This window comes from Simochromis diagramma, unplaced genomic scaffold (genome assembly GCF_900408965.1).
Source record: "Simochromis diagramma unplaced genomic scaffold, fSimDia1.1 OVJJ01000061.1, whole genome shotgun sequence".
NCBI lineage: Eukaryota > Metazoa > Chordata > Actinopteri > Cichliformes > Cichlidae > Simochromis > Simochromis diagramma.
The window spans coordinates 2824225-2841701 of record NW_024386945.1 but is presented as its reverse complement, the minus strand read 5'-3'; the positions used below and the strand labels follow the sequence as shown (position 1 = coordinate 2841701).

The following is a 17477-nucleotide window of genomic DNA, read 5'->3' as shown; positions in this document are numbered from 1 at the left end:
GTAGAAAAATACACAGGCTTTTGGAACGAGCCAATTCCCCACCTCTTTTTACCCCAAAAGAGAATTGAAGCCATACATAATTGATACACTCCCAGCTGTATTGACTGGTTGTATTTTTCGTCCTCCTCACTGGTCGATTCCCTCACTCCATTATTTCTACACTTGCTCTCCCTCCGCTGCCTCACAGGCCCCTGTGACTCCTCCCTCTAGTCCTCCAGCCTGTAATACCTAAACACACACTCACAAACACACATAAACAAAGATAAGGAGGCAGTCCCATCTCCCTCCTCCACTGTCCGATTGCCCAATGCCCCATTTTGCTTTTGAGACACACAGTTGTCGGTCAGTCCAGGGGATGCATGCAGAAATTCAATGCAATGCGTGCACAGCTGTATTACGTATGTGGTCTGTTTGGTGTGTGTTTACATGCATGTCCATCAAAAAAGGTATTTCCATGCATCTTTTTACACAAGAACACTGCATCTAAGCAAAGGTTTATGTACTGCCGGGAGGCCTAATGACATGTCTTGGGAGATTTAAAAATTATTATTTTATTTTTTTTTACAAAATCTAAATATTCACATAACATGATACTGTAGATGCTGAATTAATACTAAGTCCATGTTTTGTTTTTTTTTAGAATAATTAGACCAACCTGTATATAGCTTATTGTCACTAAATGGTAAATGGCCTGTATTTGTATAGCGCTTTTTCTAGTCCCTAAGGACCCCAAAGCGCTTTACACAACCAGTCATCCACCCATTCACACACACACTCACACACTGGTGATGGCAAGCTACATTGTAGCCACAACCACCCTGGGGCGCACTAACAGAGGCGAGGCTGCCGGACACTGGCGCCCTCTGACCACCACCAGTAGGCAACGGGTGAAGTGTCTTGCCCAAGGACACAACAACCTAGACTGTCCAAGCCAGGGCTCGAACCGGCAACCTTCCGATTACAAGGCGAACTCCCAACTCTTGAGCCACGATCGCCCCATAAGTCTCCTCCCAAAGGGATTTAATCATTTAATGGCATTTAAATTGGGTAAGAGAATTATCCGGATGTATTCTTAAACAACAAACACCCAAACAGTTATTCTAAGTTAAGAGATGCTAGGTGGAAAGCATTAAACTGTATTATTACCACTTTACTTATGTACTTATTGTTCCTGGGTTAGCATTGACACATAATAGACATTCAGCATCAGAGTTCAAACTGCGGTCAGTAGGCACACGCTTGACCTGCTCCTTCCCTTTTTTCCTGCCTGGCAGTTTGTCTCCTGCCAGTCTGTTACTTCTTATGAGCTGCCAAGGGCCACGCCTCCCCAGGACCGAGGGGCATGAGAGGGCTAAAGACCTAATGTGGGGTAGATATTGATGCTGTTTGATATAAAAAGGTAACAGTATTGTCTTGATATCCACCTTGGCTTAGTTTAAGTTCGGAATAAGTTAGCATGGCCATCTTTGTTGTTGTGTATGGATTCCAGTCCCTCTTTTTTATCCATCTTTTTATTATTATTAAATCCAGCTTTGTAGTGCTGCAATGTCTTGAGTTTTTAGTTCACTCAAATCTCTGAGCATGGGCAAATTCCAATAGTTAAATAAGTGCATGTGTATGTGCAAGCATTTTCTCTCTGAGTAGGTGAATACACACACACATAAATAAGGAAGTGGATTCACTGAGAGCGCTGGCTGTGACAAAAAAGGTTAAAAGCTACCAATTTCACACCCAATCATTTCTGGAGTATGGAAGATGGCTGCTTGTAGATGAGGCATGCTGTATCATTTCATTTTGTTGGAGTCTTTTCTACTGTGGTTAGCGTTTTAAAATCAATGACTAATACCTACTCTGAATGTTATTGCGTTTACTTCAAAACCAGTTAGTTTGAAAGCCACCCAGTATAAAAGGGTCTGACCTTCATAAAAACACTAATACAAAATAGTACCACATCTTCCACTGAATCTTTCCTCTTTTTATGCCTGTATCCAGAACCTTCTCTGCATTAATCCTGTAGATGGCTTTTTAATAGATGTTATACAGTGGGGAAAAAAATCAATATTCTGGATTCCTACACAAAATGTGTGTCTCTCAAATGAATTGTAACAAAGCCCTCTAGCATTTGTAACAATAAAACCAACAAACAAGCATTCTAAAAGCAGTTCCTTTCAGCACTGAACAGCACGTGTGTAGCTACAGTGTATCTTCTTAGTGGTTTTTTTTGTTTCATTTGTTTTTTTTAATGCACAAGATGAGGAGTATTATTATGCATCGTTATTATATTCATATGTAGCTGTAGCTGTAACTAATAGCTTTAACACATCTGCTCTTGGAATGCTGGGTTTAAGCTGTCATCAAAGCTTCCAGCTGTTGTGGTATCGTTGCACAACTCAGCTCAAGGCCACCAAAGGATCAGATCTTGTCCACCCCCAGCATCCAAGAGCATGCCCTCATTTTGTCCTTAATCACGCTGGGTGTAATTGGTGAGGGTCTTGATGCCTGATTATCCTTGGAACAGCCATAATGCATAACCCCTCACCTCCGTTATCAGGTCCAGCCATATATAGGATGGATGTTGATGATTAACATGAACCACTGACCGACCTCGGTGTAAGACTGCAGAAGAAGTAAATTATTCTCATATTCAGTCTTAAAAACTTCTATAAAACAAGTTGAAGTCAGAGGGGATGGGTGAACCTTTTTTTTTTTTTTTTTTTTTTTTTTTTCATATGCAAACTTGAGAGAATGTGAATCCTCGTGGGTGGATGTCAGTGAGCTAGAGGAGAAGGCTCTGCCTAGAGAGTACAGTGGGCAGATTTTCCTGAGTTGAGGACAAGAAGACCAGTAGGAGGAGGACAGGGTGAAACAGAGGCAAGGAGATATAGCTGCTGTCCTAAGGAAGACCCTCGGCAGGATTACTAAAGCAGATTAAAGGGTGGCCTGTCAGGCAAAAACGGCTGAGATGTCCTTGTAGGTAGCCTGAATACAAGAAAAACTGGCTGCGGGGTCACTGTGAGAGTAAAAGACCCATAAGCCTGTATTTTTCATATGTTTTCATCTATTTCAGCTACAAGTATTTGCTCTGCTTTTGAGCTTTAGTCATTAAGCTGGCTCAAACTGTTTCTCTGTCTCACTCACACACATACAATTACACACATAAACACACACACAAGCAGACACACACTCTCAGATACACCCCTCCCATGCTTACCCTCATTCGCTCTGCTGGAATGGGTATTGTGTTCATGATCGATGTGCCTCATTCCAGTGACGTGGCAGCCTGGCTAACTCTCATTAAAAATGGATAGGGTGTAGAGGAGCCGCCAGTGTGTGTGTCTACATGTTTAAAAGGAGGTGTAGGTGGCAGGAAGTCCCAGAGGTGCCAGCTGTTTACCGTGCACTGCTCAAGGTTTCGAAGGTTGGAGGGATTATTGGTGGTGGTAGATGAAGGGGGGGGTCCTGAGGTCAGAGCCAGGGCTGTTACCTTGGTAACAATTGCAAAATAGCTTCCTCTCCATTACTGGTGATGGTGGGATTTTTCTCTTTGTGTTGCTTTCTCTTTTTTGCTCAGCCTTGTGAGGCACATCTGGCAATACAGAGACTTGGTCCCATCAGAGCACAGGGCAATGGGCTGTTTCTACTTTACTTTGTCTTCGTTTAGCTTAACCCCCCCCCCCACCCCACCTCCCAAAAAACTCTTCTTTTCCATCTTCTCTTCAAACTCTGCTCCTGTACTGCCTCCCTATCCATCACGGAAGTGCAGTGCATGACTTGCTCCCAGGACAGCAGAGCGGAAATGGAGTCACCATTCATTCTTAGTCACGGATTGTTTGGAACAGATGAGACTGTTCCTGCTGCTCTCTAATCAGCAAACACTGTAAGCCCCACTTGGGTGCCACATCCAAATGTTTCTGTCCCCTGTTATACTCCAAACAGCCTGGCAAAACACATTGGTTTGGGTTTTTTTTAGTAATCCTAAAAGCAATGCCTCTTTTACTGAATATCACTACTTCTGTTTCACTGCCACCAGACTATCAACTGTCTGTTTTTTGGGAGGTTTTTTGTCTTGAGTGCCACTGCAGCAAAAATAGTTGAATTTTATATTTTATAATCATACATAACAAAAGTTCACAATGTTAGTGGCCTCTAATGGCAGCAAGAGTTGCCCAGTACAGTTCACAAAAAAGATGTTCGGTGACGTTAACAAATAATGCCCTTCTCAGTCCGCTGCAGTTGTATAATTTGATGGGTTAATAAAAATTTAGTATTTTTACATAAAAGGATATCCTGATGTTAAGGGTGGCCATTAATAATGCTAGCCAAATCTGTAGCTATACTTTCCAGTAAACAAAAGCGCTCTTCTATTATAATAATGAAAGCTGAAGTCTTTTTTTCAGCGTGAGGCTTTGAAAGAGAAGAAGCTGTTTTAACCTTAGACTGTGACTGTCAGTCACCCAGGTCGCTCCAGTATGCAGCCCTGCTGTAGCCGCTTTGGTTGAATAACCCCCTGCTAGGGTCATCTTAAGCTGGAATTTTATTAGCATTCATTTGAGTAGCGCACAGTGCATCTTTACTGACAATGTTCAGTTTACCTTATAGGTCAGCTGTGGCTATGAATGTGTTCTGGGAACCTAGAGGAAGAGAAAGTTTAAGGCATTATTAGATCACATGGAGGACTCTTGGTCTTCTTTGAAAACACAACAAGAATCTGCACATCCGTTGCAGCGTTGTGCACGTGTGCATTCAAATACACGCGCGCACACGCACACACACGCACAGACTCACAGTTGGAGAAGGGGCTTCATTGTGCAGCCCTGCTGTTTTGAGTGACTGTAGCGTGTGCTGGGCAACAGCTGCTGTGATCCCCCACTACCCTCCCACACCACATTCCCCTCACCTACACTCTGTGCTACTGGCCCATGCTGGTCTAAAACATCAATACCCTCGCAGCGACATAGACGCGCAATATTTATTTACAACACACATTTACAGTGCACATGAGTAGTCTCTTATTTTGTGTGCATTTTTTTTTTTTTTTTTCACTTCTCATCTTTTTGTTTTCTCTTTACCTCCCTCCCCTTCTTTTCTTATTATTCTCTGGCCTTTTTGTTCTTCAGTCTGTACTGTATCAGCTGACAGCCTTCTGTGTCTGTCAGTCTTTAAACACTGCTCCATAAGGGACACCCTAAGCTCCCCTCACTATTCTCTGACTTTCCCCCACTGACAGCTGTCTCTACAGTGTAACCCTTTCATGGGTCTGGGCCTCTGTGAAAGTAATAGTATAAAGTTTCAGCAGCCTCATGCATGTTTTGAGAAGGATCTGACGACTTTCTTTGGTTAAGAGAGATTCAGAGGCTTTGTGATATATACACACACAGACTGAGTTGCTGCTTCCTCAGCCAAGTCTAGTTCCTGGTGGGCTTGTTTGTCATCGGTTGCAGCTTCTGCTGCTGATGTGACCTCGTCTGCAGCTCATTACAGCATGCCACCTGTTTGTCCCGAAGCTAAGAAAGACACACACACACAGACACGCACAATAATAGAGTTTGTTGAATTGACAGGGGGTTAATCTAACTGGAGTGTCCATGGTGGAACTGCCACACAAACTGTCAACTTCCCACCGTGTCAGTGGCTTTCTTTGTCCTCTGGGCTTGTCTTTCTGTAGGACCAGGCAGACACTATGATGAGCTTCCGAGTAGCAAGCACTAAACAAAGAAAGAAAAATACACACTGGAACAGGTGTAGCTCACAGGTTTTACAGCATCTGACAGGTTTGCTGACTATAACTTTTCAGAATCCATGCAATAACAGATGCATGTTTCAAATTTTACTGTCAGCTCTTTGTAAATTTTCAACACTGTGTACCATAAAAGACAGGATTTTGATGAACAGCCAGCTGTTATTTCTAACTGACAGTTAATTCCAGTCCATGGTTGCTAACAGCAATTATTATCACCCAGTTGTGAGTGATATGCACAGGGTCAAAAAACACTTAAAAGGTGCTATTTGCACCCTTAATTCGATCCATCACATTTTACAGAGGAGTCACTTATTAGGCATTGGTGTGATCCTGAGGTTTGCATCTGAACAGGGCAAACACTGTCAGAGCTAGCACTTATCATCCAACACGCCACTTGCCAAGAGATTGAAAGACACACAAAACTGGAAATGAATCTGTGTCAGACTCTAAAATGAACTGATTCAGCCCCCGCTTTTCTTATGCCATTTTCATCTGCTGAGCAGTATTGAGGTTTTCTGGCTTCATGTTACAGTAGATGTACATTTACAGGCGGACACCCACACACACACACACACACACAAGCGCACAAAAACCTTTGACTCTGAAGCCCTCCAAGCTAGACAGAAAGAAGGAAGGTCGTTCGAGACGGCAGCACCACATCAGACAGACAACTAGATTCAGATGCATAAACACTCATGCTCTTGTGTATATAAAACCTACCTGGAGATAAGTGTGTGTGTTACGTAGGCCCAGATTGTGGTGCACACTTTGGCAAACAAGCTGTGAAGTTTGTTCTTCTCTAGTGTGTTGTGTTTACATAGGTTATGGAACATCTCAACCCTGAATAAAACAATATCAGTCAAATCAAGTTCGTACAGTGAGCACTAGGATATTTTTTTTATTTTTTTTTTTATGCGACTCTACTGAAATAGCACTGTGTGGGTTAGTGTGTGTGGGTTAGTGTGGTATGGGGGTGTGTTTGGTTTCCACTGGAAGCGCTAAATCATATCTATTGTTGCTGACACTTTCAACATGTAATACTGAAATACCAATTTTATTCCCTTGTCATATTTTTAAAAAAAAACATTTACAGTACAGCTTTAATTGTTACTTTCCAGTTTTAACAGTCATGCCGCAGGCCTCTACTTTTTTTAATAACATTGATAATTTCAAAAGTTTATCTTTTCTTTGTTTATTTTAGATATAGTTATAGTTATACTCTTCAATACACTTGACTCTAACTCTCTTCCTAACACATTTTACACTTGTGTCATCAAGTTGTACTTTGAACGCTCTCTTGAGAAAAACGTCTGTCACTCGTCCATGTGTTGGTGTGTTTGCACAGGCCATACCTAGGTGGACAGATGCCCTGGTGCAGACAAAAACCCATTGATGGCAGAAAAACAGATTTGTCTTGCCAACTGATCCCAGCTGTTCAGTAGTTTTTTATGGCTTTAAGATAAAGGCAACAGTTGCTTGGGCAGTTGGCATCTCACACATCAGTATACAGAGGCGTAGTGTAGCCAAACATTTTGAGGCACATCATTCTCTGCAACAGGTCCACAACAAACAATAACACTGTTTAATAGGGATGGAGGGGTAATGGTGCGTGTCACATTATTACATTTCATAACATAGATTAACTGTGTCAAAACATTGCACATTAATTAATAGTTTCACTGGCGTCTGTCTGTGTGGGACTGAGCATGCTCACACACAAACACATGCATACTCAGAGATCTTTGTTGTACATTTTGTAACGCTTTTCTGGCTGCACTGAGACAATGACGTTTTAATGTGTTTGCAGGTTACCCAAGTTCCCATCGAGTCATGTGAGCAGTACGGGACATGTGGAGAGTGCCTGAGCTCTGGGGATCCACACTGTGGTTGGTGTGTTCTTCATAATATGTGAGTATCCCTGAGTAGCTGTCATGTCTATTTGCATCCATATGCCCATTTTCTACCAGTTATATGCATCCAGAACATGAGGGCAGTTGTCTGCTGTTTACCATGCACCGCTCCATATTTAGAGTGGTTTGTTGTGTTTGTTCATTTTCTTTCAGTTCAGACAGATTTTGTTAGATGTCTCTCAAAATGGCCCTCACTTTGCCCACGCAAAGGCAGACAGGTTATTTTCCTAATGTTTGTCTCTGATGAGATACAGTTTAAGGAAAGGAGACAGCATCTGACTGAAAATGGATAATTGTGCCTCAGAGATGGTTCAGAGCTTCTTGTTGCTGCCATTGTCATGGCAGCTTTATTCTGACATGACTTGATATTTACAGGAAATGATGCCATTCATGTTATATATGTTTGAATGGAATTTAAAAAGACAGGCAACAACAGACCAAAGAGATCAATCAGAAAGTTTAAAGATCATAGTATAAAGCGCTGAGAATACGCATAGAAAGCATGAGTGACACCTGCTGGAGCTCAATAATTACTGCAACAAAATTAACCTTCAAAATGACAGGAAGAAGGGAGAAACGGATGCGGGAAAAATATGCGTGTGCATGTATTCATCTGAAAAAGCAACTGATATGTGAATATTTAGATGAAACAATGTAAAAGAGTGGAATACAGACAATACTGAACAGTAAAAAAAAAAAAAAAAGCTGAAAGATGTTCAGCTCTGACTCCCTCTCCTGCTTTGTTTCTTAAGTACACAGATTTTATTGGAGTTTTTTCTTAGTTACTGTGTCCCCATTTGAAGCCCCCCTAAATACAGACCCACTCTGTAAAGGTATAGCTGAATATTTGTGTGTGTGTCAAAGCACTGCTGCAATCATCATTATCATGATGGCAGCCCCTGCAAAGTGCACTTAAAGTAATTTACATCACTCCAAAGCTGGGACAGGACAAATAATTGCCTAGCGACAAGGTAATTCAGCATGTGCTTGCAAAGAGCAGGAGGGGCTGACGAAAGCTCTGTATTCTGTGCAGTCTGCGTGCCTTCACACAGGGATCATTTAACACAACATAAGCCTCCATGCTAGACTGCTAATCATATGCTTTTGTGTAGGTGTGGTAGGGGATAGAATAATTCACGTTGATAGGAATCTGAGTCCACTGCATGTAAAAGGTGTTGGTCCTTAAAGGTGAATGGCTTTTGGAAGCCAGCTGTGATGAGGGAACAGCTGTTTGGTGTTTAAATTGCTTCTCGAGTAAATATGTGAGGGCTTACGTTTGAGTGGGTACATGCATGTGTCAGTGCACATGGGGTCGATTTTTATGTACATGCACAAACACTCTTGTGGATCACTGTACTGTACTGTTGGGAGAAAAGGTCAGCACCCTGATTTGCGTAAGATCAGCCATCTGTCCTCTCAATACAGCGAACGGTTTTGCCACCTGTCTCTGATCCTAATCCCCCTTTCTCTAGCCTGACCCTGCAAAGAGTATCGCAGGACCCCTGTCAGCTTTAGCTATGCTGCCGCAGAGAGGAAAAAAAGTTACTTGGAGAATGGTTAGCTTTTCTCTCTGTTGCATTTTCAGGCCTCCATATGGTTCCGCCCACAAATGTATTGAAAGAGCTACGATTTCTGCAACAGTTCTAACGTGAAATATCGGTTTTGGTGTTTATGTCCAGCTTCTGCATGATAAACACAGCATAAATACCTGGTGAAAAAAAAGACAGATGGTTACAAAAAAGATTCTACAAAGTTTACAATTTTTCCACCTTTTGGCAAAGATGGCACAAAGAGAAGATGCAACAAACACTGAAGCAAATATTTTTTTTGAATATGTCTTGACATAGCATTGCCTTATTCAGCCTGTTCTTTCATGCACAAAGCCGACGTGCCACCACTCACAATTACACACCTCTGTCAACACAGCAGCTCATATACGCACGCACGCACACACACACGTCATCAGACAGGGAAACCTCAGAAAAATGTCATCTCGTGTTGTTAGCTGCAATGAATTATGAGTGTTGCTTGAGTGCTTAGGAGATGATGTAATCTTGTCCACTTTGACTACTTCATCAAAACACCCACTTATTAACTGAAAGCCAAGAAATTTGTACAGGATTTTAAATGAAACATACATAATTGCACAGCATAAAAAGGATAACAATTATCTATAAACCAGTTTGTGGCTTTAGTGTAGTTAGCGTGGTGACATGAATGCACAATATAACTGACAATTAAAGAAGATATTTGTCAAATACCACTAAGGAAAAGCAGCTGCACCCTTCTGGTGAAGCACTCCCCTCATCCCAGACACCCAGAAATTAAATTTCTTGCCAGCCTTCTTTCTTTTCTCAGCTGTGATTCCTCTTCCATCATCCCGCCGTTTCCCTCAATTTTTCCAATTCTCTGTCATCCATGTCTAAGCCATTGTTGATTTTGTGAAATTATCTTTCCCTCTTTCCATGTTTGCATCTTCCCCACTACCCAAATAGCAAAGCTAGTCTCTAAACTATTCAACTCTACTGATCTCCTCAGCCCAGTGTGGCTCACTGCTGTCTCCTATTTAGACACTCTCCCCTCTGGAATCAGCCCTTCCACACTCCAGAGATGGTTGGCTTGCCACATATAAACACCCCTTGCTTTGATCACCCTCCTCCTTCCTTCTACAGCTGTCATCCACGATATCCATCCTCTTTTCTTCTCCAACTCCTGCCCCGCAACCCACTACTATTTTCTTTATGTTTGCATGTGCATGCTCATTGAAGTGCGGCATTCTAAGGTGGCTAATTAGGAACACGGAGAGACATTAGTTTGGCTAGCAATGATGAGGAGGAGAGAATGTTGCAGAGGGAGAGAGGGGCACTGAGATGACCAGAAGTGGCATTTCTGTCTTCCCTGTCTTTCTACTCTCTTTCTTCTTCCTCTGATCCAATGTGGTGTGAGACTCTAAAGTCCTTTAATTACCAGCAGCTGCTAGGCATTCACTGAATGCACGAAGACCAAAAAGGGAAAAAAAGAGTGAGGATAAGAATGAGCAGGGAAGAATGAAAGAGGGAGAGAGTGTTTGATGCTCTCGTACACTCATCGGCCGACAAAACGGAGCAGCATTTTGATTGCTGCTCAAAGGGAGCTCATCATCTCGAGCGCTCTTCAGTCGCTGTCCTGTGAATGGGTAGTTCAGCCTTCGTCTGACCACAATCCAAAAACATGGCGTTATGGTGATGCTCCCCTCCCGCCCCCCTTCCCTCTCCCTCCCTTAGCCTGCATCTCGCTGCTGTTAGATTAGCTCTCTAATCATGCCCAAAAGAGGCTTTTCCATCTCAAAATGTCCCATATCACTCCGTTCTCTTTCCATCCTCTCAACTCACTCCAACATTCCGGGAGAGGCTGAATGGTTTCGTTGAGATTTGTCAGGATTAGTAACAAGTTTGAGTTATGTCCAAAAGGGTACCAGGTTCAGGGTTAAATTTTTTACCATTATAGTATTAAATAATGTTTGCAGTATTACTAATGTTGTAATCAGTGACTGGTTGCGGTAATGTATTATAAGCATAAGGAATTCCGTTCTCTGTGTCAAAATGAGTGTTTGTTGTGAGGGTGACAGCTTAACGGGTAGAAGTATAGTAGACTCCAGCAGAGAATGAGTCAGCATTTTATTCTGAGTAGAATAATATGTCACTACTACACGGCATTATAGTGTCTGACTGTATGTGGCTAATCCACCCAAATCTGTTTCAGTAAACCACAAAACAGTTTGGGTCAGGTACCTGCCTGTCTACCTGTCTAGCAGTGGATCTATTGGGTCCTGTGGCTCAGGGAATGGGACCTCTCTGGACTGGGCTTGTTCCTTTGCATCCTGTTGTTGCTCATTTGAATCGTGACCTCGGACGTTTGGTTGGCGGTCATGCTCGGGAATCAAATTTGACTTTTTAAGCTGTTTTTATGATGTAGTAGTCCATATAATCTTCCTTGGGAATATTATTGCCTTTGGGGGTTGTGAATGGCCTGCAACAGTAGGTAACACCCATGCAAATATCAATACCAAAGGCTTTCCAGCTGGGCGGTACAGTGTAACAAGAGGATTTGTATTATTTACTTTTCTGTCATTGGTTTTAAAGTTGTGGGTGCTCAGCATATATTGAAGCAGGAAACATCAACCTAGAAAATAGTCATATTTGGTTTTGCATGCATGTTTGCTAAAACACACACACAAAACCCCACAAACTTATTTCTTAAACTATTGTTCCCTAGTTTATGTGGCATGTTTATTACTTCGCTGCAAATTGTGTCACCCAACGACCATAAAATTTCCTCTAATTTCACAGTGGCAACACCAATTAGACTAGCAATGAAAATGGCTGCCTCAGTCCATTGTGAATGTCAGATTGTGTGTCTAATGGCCAACTCATCAGCCAAAGCCTCAGTTAGCAGTCAGGGGGAAGCTGCATCCATCTTCCCAATTGTGCCTAATGAGATATCGATCACAAACTTGCAGATCTATCGATATTTCCATAGATTCCTAGCAACTAGAGCTAATACAGGTTGGCAACATGCAGAAATACTGCACCAGTGTGTACAGTATATGTAGGCAGGCAACATATTATACAGTTAATGATCCTAACAACCTACTGTGTATCTCTTGCTTGCTCATTGATTTTCTTTTTGAGATGCTTCCGTCTCTGCAATGCTTCCACTGACTTTTTCCCTTTTTCTCTTTTTCTCTCTGCTCAGCCCACACAAGAAAAGCTATAGCTTGATGCTGAGCACTGAGGAACGGTCTCTTTATAAATTCTCTGGGACACTCTGGGTTTGCATAAACCTTGACATGTTTGTTCATCTGACCATGAGTGCGCTACTATTCTTGTTTTGTATAAACACAGTGAATTTACACCACAGTAGTTTCAAGATCTTCAAGATACACTGAATGAGATGTGGTCTTGATGTGTTCTGGGTCCTTTGGGCAGTGCCCTGCTGTGACATTATCAGTCACCACTGGAGACAGGCTAAGAGCTACAGTGGTTGGTTTGACCCCTGACATGAACTCTGGGTTTCAAAGTACATGTCAGCCAAAGCCCTGAGGAGTTTACTATTTCCCTTTTCACTTCCTTTAGTACTTCTTGAAGTTTAAATGTATTCCTATACTTTAAAAATGGACCAGTAAGAAACAAATGGACTGGATAAGTTAAAGTGAGGATAAAACACTGAAGAAGGGGTGTGCAGCTATGTGTGTGTCACACAGAGAGCAACCCAGCACAGTACAGCACAGCCTGACATATCCCTGCTCACCTATTGAGTCTGCTTTTCATATTAAGAAGCCAAAGACCCAGTGCAGTCAGCCTTTATGCACATTTACATTAACAAGTTTATTTGATGAAGCACACAGTCCCCAGTCTAGGTTCCCATTCAAAGCAAATCCTGCCAGCAATTCTCTAACATTATGGGTTGCCACTTAAAACTAGTAAAGCTTTGTTAAGCTCATCAAATATTCAATATACATCCAGTTAAGTCTCTCTGTACATCCTTTATAGCTTCCCGCTGTACTCCTTTCCCCCAATCCCCCTGCCCTGCCACCAAAGCATGCCTGTTGTGCTTTTAAATTCCGCAGCGTTATGTCGTCTGTCTCTCATGAGGGGAGGTGGAACGGGAAGGTGATTTTAAAGTGGCTCCCCCTCTGTTCTCTCCTCCTGTTTTTAAACACGGTGCTCACAGCAAGAGCTACAATCAGACAGGTCTTCACACTGAAGATGTTGTAGGGGAAAGGGAGGAGGGATGGGAGGACAGCAATCTTTCCCGGTGGCCTGGCTCTCCTGCTCTCTGCTGTCAAGACCATAGTGTGTGCATACGTGTGTTTATGTTATTATTCGATGCTGTCTATTAAATGTGTGAAAGATTAAGTGCGAGGCACTGTATGCTATTATGCATATGTAATTTCCAGAGAGTTTGAGTATACATGATTTGTATGTGGCCATGCCCTCTTATGTGTCTGTTTTAGTTTGTATGCAGGGATGATGCTCTGTACTAGTCGTGCGTCTGTGTGTTTGTCAACACAAGGTGGAGAAGAGATGACGGTGTAATTTCCTCTCCAAGGCAACAGAATAAGATGCAGACATTGGTGGAATGGACCCCAATTTCTGGCGTCTGCTATCCTAACCCCTACCAACTATAGAAATTGCTTCCTCGGCCAGCACTACACCTTACACTGTACATTAGATATGTTTCTAAAAGTGAATTAGATTGCATATACTATGTCAGATTTACACCCTGAACAACGGTGTAGCCCGAACACACTGCTACAGTAGTAAACAATATTCTCCACTCAATTTTAGGGGTGCATTTTAGCAACTCACCTCCCGTGGTTGCACAAAATGGGACTGCCACTCACAACTTCTTTTGTATTCTGCAGAAGACTTGTAGATACCAGAGAGAGCTAATGATGGTGCATGCAGCTACTTCAGCGCCCTGGACAGGGCTTAAGGAGCCTAACCAAAATCTGACGCCGCTAGCTCTGGCTGGAATGAAAATAGTTTTCAGTTGCTTATTACAGGAAATTGAAAAAGGTAAACATATTTGTAATGCCCATCTTTGCATACGGAAGATGTGCATTAGAGAACACTTGTTGTATGAAGTGATGGGACACTAAGCATGAGTGAAACTACTGACTGACAGGAGAAAAAGGGAGATCTACAAGGCAGGAGGTCAGAAGGGGGGAATATGAGGAAGGCAGGATTGTAGTCAACACTCAGTGGCATGCACTTCAGCTAATGAGAGAGGCAAGGGGTCAGCTTCTAACTACACAGAGATAATGGCCATCTCCTGAAACCATGGCAACAGCTGCCATCCTGCACGCCTTCCACCCCCGCTGCCTCACCCCCTTGCTGCGCTCTCATCTTACTTCACCCCACTGAAATGAATTTTATTTAAAAAAAGAAAAAAAAAAGAGAGAGAGAGATTCACATTGAGGAAAATCAATGCAGAGCTTTTTGTCAGTTAATGACTGCCGAGGTTTTTGCATCTGTACCCATACAGCTTGGAGACATGCATAAAACATCGTGCCGCAGCCCACACCTGAAAGCACATTAAGTATCATTTTCTCCTGCCATTGTGAATGTAAAAGAATCACCAAATTGCAGGCAGAGTAATACCTTGCCTAAGAAAGGTGTACTAATTTCAACTTGTATTAGAATAAGACAAAAAGGAGTGTCTTGGGCCGATAATAGCGAGAGAGACGGAGGGGAAGAGAAAGACCGAGGCAAATGAACCAGCGGTGGGGTCAAATGTGTAAAATGAAAAGGTAAAGTAAGAAAAAAACCATCAATATTAAAAAGTTAAAGTATAGTTACCAAAGTAGTGAAGGGGAAAAGCAGGTGATCATCATCAAAAAGTGCTGCAGTGACCCTCCTTTCCCAGTGGGAGATTTCTCACTACTATAATAATTCCACACTTTTCTGCTCTCTAAATTCCCTAGGGAGTGCTTGGAATATTAGTGTTTATATGTGTGTGTGTGTGTGTGTGTGTGTGTGTGTGTGTGTGTGTGTGTCTTGGTGTGCCTAGTAGTGTGGACTTCTGACAACATAATTGCACACAGAGGCTGTGGATGAAGATGTAGCTTAGAGTCAGTATATGTGAGAGTATGTGGTTAAGAAGCATGATACGGCACGGAGCACACGGTGCGGAGCACACAGTGCAACACACAGCACACACATGCACAGAGCAACCAGGAGAGAATAGCAGAGCTTGTAGTGGCACATCAGCACCATGGACAGCAGCTGACCCTTTAGAGTCCAATTAGAGCTACTGTGACCAGTCAGCCAGTTAGCCAGACACTGTAACTGGGTTGGATGAGGATAGAGAGGCTTTGGTGTAATGGGATGGAGAGACCGCACAGTTTTAATAAGTGGTGGGAGGTGGCACAGTTTTAATGAGAGATGTGGCAGTTTCTTGTGATACTTGATACGCAGTCTGACCATTAAGATCTCTTATGAGAGAACGCCTTGTAATTTGTACTAGTTACATCTACAGAGTTATGCTGAGATTGAAGGAAGCAATCTAGCTGTGTTGTGCATCCACTTCTGTGCCACCACTTGTCGCTGCAGTTTATTGGGAATGCATAGCCAGTCACCTACATGTTTGTAATAGAGATCAGCTGTTATTAATGATGCGAGTTTCATAAGATATCTTTGAGAATGAGCTATTTTGTAACTGGTGTTTTTAACCAATCCAATAAGACAGCAAAAATGTTTAAAATAATTTTTCAGCCTGCCATCTGTTTAGCGGAACAAGAGAGAAACACAGTCTGTTAACAGCAACATAACTTGTAGCCAGAATGTAGAGCATGTCACATTTACAGCCTTGATCATCACAAAATAAACAAATCTGGATGACTAACACAGAAAAGCACAAAACAAGGAAAAGTGAGCAAAGAAGCCCCAAGGGTTTGGTGTGATTTTTTTATTTTTTTTGTAGGTTGTTACTGATCTGTTCAGATGTCCTAAAACAAGCATGGGAAACATCGAAAGGTGGATGATTATGGACTCGTAAGTGCCCATATAGTGGCTGGTGACAAAAGTCGGCTGTTAATGTGTTGAGACAGTGACAGTGTTACATCTCCCTACAGCACTGCTGCGGGATATTTGTTTTATTTCTGTTACAGCATTGTTTAATATTCCTTTCCCTACACAGTCTTCACCATCTTTGACAATCCTCATGCTTCCTTTCTTCCGTCTGTTTTTGGAAGGAGTTTAAAATTGTCACAATTTCTCATTTGCCCTCCAGTCATAATTGTTACATTATAATTGTAAGTTTCATTTTCACATATTTTCATTGCACATCCCTTTGGCGGCACTTTTTTTTTTTCTCTTGTAACTTTTTATTCATGGAATAAGTTCTTTTTCCTCTATATCCTATCATATCCGACGCGCATATTTTTTTCAGTGCTGCATAATATCACTGATAGCATTGAAAAGCAAATATCAGTAACTTCTTTCTATCTCTGTCCTTTCTCCTCTCTGTTCAGATGCTCTCAAAGGAATCGATGTGAACGTGCGGATGAGCCGTACCGTTTTGCTGCTTCGCTCAATCAGTGTGTGAAGGCAACCGTGTATCCAGACAGCATTGCAGTCTCAGAACCTAGCGTACATGTAAGTCTGCACACAAACAAACACGCACTCGCTCACACATATGCATAATCCTACACACAGTATACAACGTACCTGCAATATCAACCACTGCTTGCAAAGTCAAAAAATGAAAAATTAGCTGCTGTCTACGTATTTCCAACCCACGCAACAAAAGCAGAAGTTTTTAAACGATCCCACATAGCTGTTCATCTAGTCTTGAGTTTGGTTGATGCATAAACATTAGATGGGAAGGTTCATAAGGGCTTTATGTGGGCGTTTCAGCATACATATGCTCACTTTTTACAGAGCAGTCAATATGTGTGCCAAGACATGTTTGTGTGGGTGGGTGTGTAGGCGTTAAAGTTGTCCGAGTGCAGCTGAGTACAGTACAGTATTTCTACATGGATTCAGTAAAAGCACGCAAAGATCAACAGTGAAAGGATCTGCCTGTCCAGATTCTGGAGATTGTTGTACATCTATGCACAATCCACACTGTTAATGGGTCATTTTATGCACATCCTGTTCAGAAAAATGTCTTTGGTTTGAAATGGTATGAGATGTAAGACACTGACTTATAGATGTATTAGGATACATGAAATACTTTTGTGCTGTTCAGAACAATTTAAGTGGACTAAAATGTGAATCTTTAAGCTGAGAGTAGCTGCATTACAGATTTTTAAATGATTTCTTGGGATTTTATTGCAAGTA

At 42.1% G+C, this 17477-nt stretch overlaps 1 protein-coding gene across 5 annotated transcripts in view; it reads left to right on the top strand.

Moving 5' to 3' along the window:
* Nucleotides 1–17477, top strand: part of plxna2 (plexin A2) — a 159480-nt gene that overhangs the window by 85144 nt on the left and 56859 nt on the right. For 4 of the 5 annotated variants that reach the window (XM_040038137.1, XM_040038135.1, XM_040038136.1 and 1 more), the window contains 2 exons: nucleotides 7548–7648; nucleotides 16667–16790. In XM_040038137.1, the coding sequence (XP_039894071.1) occupies nucleotides 7548–7648; nucleotides 16667–16790 (225 nt within the window). Of the gene's footprint in view, nucleotides 1–7547; nucleotides 7649–7822; nucleotides 8339–16666; nucleotides 16791–17477 lie in introns of those variants that run through there. The other variant, XM_040038139.1, reaches the window with a different exon arrangement.